Source organism: Microtus oregoni, unplaced genomic scaffold (genome assembly GCF_018167655.1).
Source record: "Microtus oregoni isolate MIOR12 unplaced genomic scaffold, Mior012 000012F_ref0000307, whole genome shotgun sequence".
Taxonomy (NCBI): Eukaryota; Metazoa; Chordata; class Mammalia; order Rodentia; family Cricetidae; genus Microtus; species Microtus oregoni.
The window spans coordinates 48,071,691-48,081,234 of NW_024543071.1; the positions used below are offsets into that span (position 1 = coordinate 48,071,691).

Consider the following 9,544-nt stretch of genomic DNA (forward strand, 5'->3'; position numbering starts at 1 on the left):
ATGTGTGTTTTAGATGTTGAAGACTTATTTTCGCCTAGCAATTTCACAAGAACCTCCTTATGTCAACACAAGGAAGGTGAAATTGAGGAAAATTCTTGAGCTAACAGAACAAGGTTAGAGAGCAGGTGGAGGACAGAAAAGGGACAGCTCGCTTTTACCTGGAGCATTATTGCCCAAACTGATTCGTTAGCTCATCAAGAATCTTCATCTAGGGAGAGAGCGGGATGTCCATCTTCGGGTCACAGCATTTCTAGTGTTGATCACCCAGGAGCGAATCAAAAATGGGCAACGTTGAGAAAGGCAAGAAGAGTTTTTTTCAGAAGTGTGCCCAGTGCCACACTGTGGAAAAGGGAGGCGAGCATAAGTCTGGACCAAATCTCCGCGGTCTGTTTGGGAGGAAGACAGGTCAGGCGGCTGGACTCAGGATGCCTGATGGAGTTTTGGAGAATCCCAAAAAGTACATCCCTGTAACAAAAATAATCTTCGCTGGAATTAAAAAGAAGGGATAGAGGGCAGACCTAATAGCTTATCTTAAAAAGGCTGCTAAGGAGTAACTCCACTGCCTTATTTATTACAAAACAAATGTCTCATGACGTTTAACGTCTACCGTAATTTACTTCACACCCCCAAATTCAGATCATGAACGGCTAACAATGTTTTGTTGGACAGTCCTGATTAAGGACAACTGACTTGTAGAAAAAGTGGATGTGATCTTTATAAAAGTAACGATTCCAGTTGCATAAACACCGTCACTGCTCTCCCTTTCTCAAGATAAGATTGGACTTAATTATTAAAGTTCTACTTTCCACAAAGATGGGGGTGTCGCCTCAAATCTATTGAATAGTTTTATAGTTAAATTTATGTAATTAGACATGAATATGTTTGAACGCTGGGGAAATTCTGTCACCATCTTAGAAACGAGAAGACTCGCCTGTGGTAAAGTTTGTACTCCCTGCTGTTACAGGCAATGGCTAAACATCAGGAGGCAACTGTCTATTCTTGACTCGATGGTGTTATTTTATTAGAATTCCCTAAGTCAAAGGATGCTGCCTTTTACCATTGAAAGGCCCTTACTGTGGTCTATGTAGAATATATCAAATAAAGAGTATTGGCACATGTTATAGTTGATCCATTAAGTTAAAATGCTTTTAGAAACAAGCAACTTATACCTTACTTCTTAATTCTTTATTATCTAAGACTAAATTGCAATTCAGAATTGTCCTTAAACACCCTTGCAGAAACAAAACAAAACTGGAACTTCTATACATATGTGGTTGCTGGTGGCATTCTTTGCCAACTTATTATAGAAGGATTAAAATAAAGGTGATGGTTGTAGCCTCAAAAAAAAAAAAGAATCTTCATCTTGGTCTGGAGAGGTGACTTGGTGAGTAAGAGCACTGGTTGTTCTTGCAGAAGAGTCAGGTTCAGTTTCCAGCACCGACGTGGTGGTACACGATCATCCATAATGCTAGTTCCAGGGGATCTGGTGACTGACCTCTTCTGATCATAATGAACACCAGGCACACATATGGCACACGGATACATATTAAATAAATAAATAAAAACCCTTCACACAGTTCTCTGAGGTCAAAAAGGTGGCTTCCCACAGAAGCACCCCATAATCACATCGAGAATTTGCATCACGGTCTGTAATTCTGGGAACCAAACCCAAGAACTTGTGTCTGCTGAACTAAGTATCAAGTGGTCCATTGTCTCCTGCATTTAATTACATCTGACCCCCTTCTTGAAAGGAGACTCACTTCTTAGTTTCCTTTCATCAAAGAGGATGCTAGTATTGCTCTCTTTTGGGTTATAGTGTCACCTTGGCAGCGAGGGTTTCTTTCCAAGGAGGAAGGGTACTCAGCCTCATTTCCTGGCTCTGCATACATTTCTTTTGCCTGTGTGTGTGATGTGAATGCGATGGATACTTATGTTCATGTGCATGTGCAGGTGTGTGTCTATGCATGTAGATGCCGTCAGCCAACAGCAAGTGTCTCCCTCCATCACTCCCACCTTAGCTTTTTTTTTTTTTTCAGTTGTTGTTTTAGAGACAGGGTTTCTCTGTGTAACAGCCCTGGCTGTCCTGGAACTTACTTTGTAGACCAGGCTGGCCTCGAACTTATGGAGTGCTTCCTGCCTCTGCCGCTTGAGTGCTGAGATTAAAGGTGTGCGTCACCACCACTCGGCTTTAAAAATGTATTTTATGTGTTTGGGTGTTTTCCCTGAATGTGTGCCTGTGTACCACATGCATGCCTGGTATCTTCAGAGGCCAAGAAGAGGGCATTTAATCTCCCGGACATGGAGTTTCTGGTGGTGAACTGCCATGTGGTTCCTGGGTTTCAAAACCAGGTTCTCTAGAAAAGCAGTCAGTACTCTTAACTGCTGAGCCATCTCTCCAGCTCCCCACCTTACTTTTTAATTCAAATATGCTATGTATTATTAGCATGTGTACACAGGCATGCACCTGCCACAGCATGTATGTGAGGTTAAAAGCCACCTCTTGGGAGTTGGCACTCTCCTTCCACTGTGGGACCTGGGGGTCGTCAGGCTTGTGCAGCAAAGCACATTTCCTATCTGAGCCATCGCTCACACTCTTATTTTTTTGAGACAGTGTTTCTCACTGAATCTGGAGCTGGAAGATTTAAAGATTTGTCTAGACTGGCCAGCTAGTAAGGCCTCGGACTCCTCCTGCCTGCACTGCCCCAGCACTGAGATTACGTACACGTACATGCTACACCTGGCTCTGAGATGGACCCTGGGGTCAAACTCAGGTCCTCACGCTTGTTTGGAAATCACTTTACCGAATGAGCCCTCTCTCCAGCACACATATGTATCCTCAAAAATCCCTGATGGAGTGAGTGGTGACACCCAGATACGAGAGCCTCACAGATAACTTATCATGTTTCCTTACCTCACAGAAAACTTATCATGTCCCCTTACCTCAAAGCACCTCACCTGCCCTCCTCCTTGAAGTCCTGGGATGATTCCTTAGAGCAAGAACCATGATTTTTAAGCAGACTCCTGTTCTGTCCTCTGCCTGTGCTAACAATGGACTTTGCTTTTCTGATTTGCCCAGAATAAAATCCATGGAACTTAGTCTTATGAACACAAGTGAATATTATATTTTGAAATAAACTTTTCAGAGAGAGTTGTCTAAAGTCATCCCCCACCCCTCTGATAGCGGTGTAAACTGGGCCCTATTGTAACCTCTGGAACCCCACAATAGAGCCTGAGGTTTATGACTCACTTGTCAACAATTTCCAGAGATGGATTATTGGGGAAATTAACAGGAAGGTTCTTGTTCTAGATATCCAAAGCCTGAGCTGTCTTAGCAAAGGTCTTAGCCTTGGGAAAACTTGGCAAAACAGGGCAGGGAGGAGCCATGGTGCCTGCCTGGTACAGGAGAAGCCCTTGAGTTTTTCTCTTCTTTAATTCAAGATAAAAATGAACGTTACATAAAGGTCAGGGTTGAAAAGTATCCAGCTCAGAGGTTCTGGATGGACCCACAGTGTTGTGTAACCTCTGTGTGGTTCTTAAGCCTCTGGGTCACTCCAAAAGGACACTCCTTACCCAATGATCAGTTACATTCCATCCTCCCCAGACCCTTAGAGAAGCCAAGTGGCAGAACTCCTGAGTGTTTCAAGGGCTCTGAAGCAAGAACCTCTAATCAGACAGGTTGGGACCCAAGATATCCTTGTTATTCGTCTGGGGGACACTAGCCTAGTCACTTGATCTTTTGTAATCTCACATTAGGATTCTAACCATTTCATGTTCAGTTTGGAAATAGCAGGGGTGGGAGAGGGAGTCTTGTTTAAGAATTAAAGCTCTGTGGGTATGGTGGCACAGGCCTTTAATCCCAGGGCTCAGGAGGCAGAGATAGGTGGATCTCTGAGTTCTAAGCCAGTCTGATCTACAGAGTGAGTTCTAGACCAGTCAGAGCCACACACTAAGACCCTGTCTCAAAAGTAAATATGTGAACAAAAAAATTAATCAAAGCTCATCCCAGCACACTTGTAGTCCTAATGCACAGAAAGATGAGGCAGGAGGATCATGGATTTGATGCCAGCCTAGGCACCAAAGCAAGATCCTGTCTCCCAAAGTCCAAAAGGATGGAAACTCAGGTGTGGTGGCTCTGGTTTTGGAACTGTAGATGAGTAGTTCTTTATTCTCTAGAGTCTCCCATGCCCCCCCCCTTTCCTTCAAGTCTTTCCTTCTCCTTCCTTTCCCTTCCTTCCCCTCCCCTCCTTCTTCCTTTCCCTCTACTCCCCTCCCCTTTCTTTCCCTTTGCTCCCCTCCTCTCTCCTCCCCTTCTTCCTTTTTTTTTTTTTTTTGAGACAGGTCCTCTATGTTGTACTGCCTGATTTCAAACTCATGGTCCTCCTGCGTCTGCCTCCAAAATGCAGTGGTCACAGTCAGGTGACACCATGTTTGGCTTTCCCGAGCTCTGGAAGTCTCTGAGAAACATATACAGGGTCCTGTTGCCTCTCTACTAGTCTGTTAGCAATAGATGAGCTTTGGGATCTATGTTTAAGCCTGTTTCAGGACATTAGCCTCTACCTCTAATACTAATTACAATGCATAACTCACCTACACGTGGAAGAAAGTGAATAAGAGAAACATCACCCACTCAGGCCATTCTAGAGATGTGTCTGCAGGTGACTCAGAGGTCATAGTGTCAGTCAGTGGACACCAAGGCCTCCCCAAAGAGCAGCAAGAATAGCTTTCGTGGGTTAGCCAGTGTATTGCCTGTTAGAATCTCTGTAGTAAATGCTTCTTAGACTTTTATGTAACTAAGAAGTTCCCACAGTCATTAGGTCCCAAAGAATCACACAGAAGTCTACATTAGTTATAAACTGATTGGCCCATTAACTCAGGCTTCTTATTAACTCTTATAACTTACAATAGCCCATTATTCTAGTATATGTTAGCCACATGGCTCAGTACCTTTTCCAGCGGGGTAGGTCACATCTTGCTTCTTCGGAGTCTGGCCAGGACTGGGGAGAAATAGGCTTCCTCCTTCCCAGAATTGTCCTGTTCTCATTGACCCGCCTCTACTTCCTGTCTGGTTGTCCCACCTATGCCTCCTGCCTGGCTACTGGTCAATCAGTGTTTATTTAAAACATAATTGACAGGATATAGACAGTTTTCTCGTACCACCCCCAACATGGGCCAAGTTCATCCTATGGCTCTAAAAAGAAAGAAGGGACGGGGGGGGGGGGGGAACCCAAATTTTATCTATCCTAAAAGCAATTGCTTTATTTACCCTAAAGCAATGCTCATTTCTCCAGAAGCCCATTTAGAGGAGACAGAGTCAAAGCCAGGCATGAACAGTCCTAGTCACTATCAGAAATCTCAGGCAGATAATCACTATGGCATCTAGCTCCTTTCTGATCTCCAGAATTGGTTCTAGAGCTTGGGGAGGGCTTTAGAGTTGGAGATGCTGCTGCTGTTCAGACCTCTTCACTCTGCAAAGCAAAGAGCCACTGCCTTTCTGAACCACACAGCTAGTGAAACGGGGAAGCCTCATTCAGTCTTCTGTGTAAAGAGGCATTAGAGGGCTGTGGTTGACCTGGCAGGAAATAGCAGGAAGGCCATTCCTGAATTTTAACAAGATTCCAGGGACCCCTAGAAGAAGGGGAAGTCTAAAACTCACTCCATGCCTGTGCTAGCCAAGTCAGTCACAGCCCCTCCTCTCTGACCCTGAAGACCCTAATGATCCCAGCAAAGCTTGGTGATCTGAATACTTCAATGCTGTTCAGAGCCAGAGCTATCCTGGGCCCTAGATTTACCAGCATTTTAGCAATGATTCCCACTGCTCCCAAGCCCAGACACCACCCATGGATAGGACAGGTTTCATCAGGTCTGTTCTGGCTCACTGACCCTTGGGCCAGGTGGTTTTGTTCTCAGGAGTTCAAGAAGCTCAATAGTTTCTTCCTGTGACCCAGCCCAGTTCCAGAGGGCCCAGGGAAACAGCCATGTCTGCACCCACCCCGAGAAGCTCCAGGGCTTGCCAAGGCTTTGCCACTAGGCCTTCTCTCTGGGGACGTCTAAAGGTGTTTCTCATTGGCTTTTCTTCCTTCCTCCTTCCCCTTAGCCTTCCACAACCTCAGTGCTTGAATTAGAGAATTAGAGTTGAGATTAGTTAGCTGTGGTCAGTAAAGACCACACTTTTGGAGATAAGTGTGGGACACCTTTACTGGAGGTGATGACGTAGGAGATAACTGTGGGACACCTTTGCTGGAGGGTGTTGATGCAAGAGATAAGTGTGGGACACCTTTGCTGGAGGGTGTTGATGCAAGAGATAAGTGTGGAACACCAAGGGCTTCTTTCTCCTTGTTAGGAAACCCTCCAAATGGAGCAGAGGAAACAGTTTGCCAGTCTCCTGCACTCATGGGCCAGATCCCAGTTCTGCACTCATAGAGATTCTATGTCTCCTCTGTTGTATCTTGGCACCATTCCCAGATATCAGCATTTCATTTATAAGTTGTAATTATGTAATTTATAAAGATAATGACTGAAAACAAAAGGCCATTATTAAACCTAAAAAACAATAAGTGAAATAGAGTTCACATAGTATGAGTAGGGGCTAGAGAAATGCTTCAGTGTGTAAGAGTGCTTGCTAAGCAAGAATGAGGACCTGAGTTCAAATCCCAATGTTTTGTTTTGTTAGCTGTGAGAATTGCTAGGTCTTGCTGATCACCAGCCTAGCTCCAGGTTCAGGGAGAGGTCCTGCCTCAGTGGAATAAGGCACCTGACATTTTCCTCTGGTCTCTGTGCATGTGTGCACATTCACATCCATAAATACACATGCTCGCGTGTGCGTGCGGACACACACACACACACACCATAGTATGAGTATGAATGTCTGTGGGACTTTTGTCGTTTAGTTTTGTTATGGTTTGAGACAGTCTCAATACATAGCTCTGACTTCATTCTGAGACTGCAATCCTCCTGCTTTTAGCTTCCCCTTGAATGCTGGCATCATTGCACGTGAACGCCATGTCACCAGATGGAAGATGTTTCCTAACTCTGATTAACTGTGCCAAACCCCAGGGAGGTGGTTAACCTTCCAGACATTCATCATTATTTTCTATAGCAATAGGCACACTGGGTCTGTGGATTTGTGCGCAGGGCTGGGAGCAAGGTGTCCCACACTAGCTGGCCCTGTGCATCAGGGCGGTGGGGAAATCTACTTCATATGTCTATTTCTCTGCAGGGTTGAAGACCTTCAGCTGCCCAAGGGGTTTGATCTGTGTCCTGCCTACCCTGAAAACCTCCTGCTTGGCTGTCTGCCCCAGCTTGCTTCCAGCTCTGACCGAGTAGACACACTCTCTTATTTAGGTGCAGTTTTCTCATCCATGTGGTAGGAAGGGCCCAAGAGAAGTCCTAAAGAATGCCACAAACAAGGGTTTTATGCCTGAAGAGGCTTGTGGCACCTGTAGCTTTGCACAGAACTCTCACTGGTGGTGTTTTTGTAGTTTAACCTTTTTTGAGACAAGGCCTTATTGTCACAGGCTAGTCTTAAACTTATTATCTAGTTAAACGTGACCTTGGACTTCTGAACCTCTTGCCTCTACCCCAGAGTGTTGGAATTACAGGCTTGTGCCACCAAGCCTGGTTTATGAGGTGCTGGGGATTGAACCCAGGGTTTTGTGACTGCTAGGCCAGCACCCTATCCACTGAGCTGCATACCAGCCCTGATTCTGATTTTTTTAAAAGCAAATTCCATGTCTACATTGTAAGTTTTAAAATCTCTTTCCAGACTGCATTGTGTAATTAGAATGTTAATGCTATTGTAAAGGAAAAAAAGATTTTACCCCAAGTTAATGGCATTGGTCATCTTAACAGAGATTTATTTTCTTTAAAAAAGCACATTATGGCCAAGCAGTGGTAGCAAATGCCTTTAATCCCAGCATGGGGGGTGGTGACAGAGAAGCAAGTGGGTTTCTGAGTTTGGGGTCAACTTGGTCTACATGTGTTGAGACAACCAGGGCTACACAGAGAAACCCTGTCTAAAAAAAAATCAAATAAAACCCCACATTATGGGCTGGAGAGATGGCTCAGTGGATAAGAGCACTGCCTGCTCTTCTAAAGGTCCTGAGTTCAGTTCCCAGCAACCACATGGTAGCTCACAACCATCTGTAATGAGATCCAGTGTCCTCTTCTGGCCTGAAGGCAGACACAATACTGTATACATAATAAATAAATAAATCTTTAAAAAAAACCCACATTATTATTATTATTTTGGTTTTTCAAGACAGGGTTTCTCTGTGGCTTTGGAGCCTGTCCTGGAACTAGCTCTTTAGACCAGGCTGGTCTCGAACTCACAGAGATCCGCCTGCCTCTGCCTCCCGAGTGCAGGGATTAAAGGCGTGCGCCACCATCACCCGGCAAACCCACATTATATCACAAACTTTCAAAACATATTTATCTGTGTCTTTGTTCATTTTGTGCTATTCTATCAGGATAATTGATGCCGGGGAGCATAAGGAACAAAGACGTAGCTCTTACAGTTGTGGAGCCTGTGTGATGTCTCTTTAATTCTGTTCATAAGGGAGGAACGCACAGTTTCATCTCCCCTTAGTGCTTTCTCATTGGTCATTAAGTTTTAACAGTGGAGGTTTGGAGGGGGAATGTCCAGCCATATACAGACCATATCTGGACTGCATATAGAAGGCCGAGGGTCTGTCATCTAAAGTCAGGAAGATGTGTGAGACCATGGGGAGTAGATTAAAACAAGCGGCAGCTGCCAGGTACGTTCCACCAGAACTCCAGGCTGGATCTGATTCAAATCCTGTTCCAGGGCCCCAGAGAAATGGCTCAGGGGTTAAGAACAACGACTTCTCTTCCAGAGGACCCGGGTTTGATTTTCAGCATTCACATGGGGCTCACAACCACCAGCAACCAGGGATGTAACTCCTTGTTGTGGCCTCTGTAGGTGCCAGGCATGTACATGGTTCACAGACATACTTGCAAGCAAACACCCATACACATGAAAAGACGAAGATCCAGGTGTGGAGGTAAGCAGAGGCTGACTGCGGGATGCTTGGGTTATCTCATGCTGATGGCTCCTCGTGTCTCTACCCACAGCTTCACCACTTCAAATGAAGATTTGATCACATTTGTTTATTTAGTTTGTGTCTATGTGTTGGTGGTAGGGACACCCATGCCACAGTGAACAAAGAGAATCAGAAGACACCTTGCGGAAGTCAATTCTCTCCTTCCACCATGTAGGTCCTAGGGATAGTCCCTGAGGTTTGGTGGCAATGGTATTACCCCTTGAGCCGTCTCACTGACCCCTGTGCTTTCTGCTTTTATGGACCTTTAGCACACTTCCAATCTGGGGCCACTATGGCTAAAGCTGCCAGATCATTTCTGGGCATGTGTGTGTTTTGTGTGTGTGGGGGGGGGCACACGCACTCATTTCTCTTGTGAATAAATGTAGCCGTGGAATTGCTGACTTACGGTTTGTTCTTAATTTGCTGTTGCTGTTGGTTTTTGTTGTTGTTCTTTGAGACAGCATGTCGTATGGTCCAACCTGGCC

The 9,544-nt window shown here is 45.1% G+C and overlaps 1 protein-coding gene across 1 annotated transcript; it reads left to right on the top strand.

Moving 5' to 3' along the window:
• Window positions 1–281: 281 nt before the first annotated feature.
• Window positions 282–509, top strand: LOC121453881 (cytochrome c, somatic-like). The gene has a single exon (XM_041660881.1). The coding sequence runs from the start codon at window positions 282–284 to the stop codon at window positions 507–509; it is 228 nt and encodes a 75-aa protein (XP_041516815.1).
• The last annotated feature ends 9,035 nt before the right edge of the window (window positions 510–9,544 follow it).

Excerpts from the sequence above, each read along its gene's own strand:
- LOC121453881 (XM_041660881.1), top strand. The coding sequence starts at position 282 with ATGGGCAACGTTGAGAAAGGCAAGAAGAGTTTTTTTCAGAAGTGTGCC.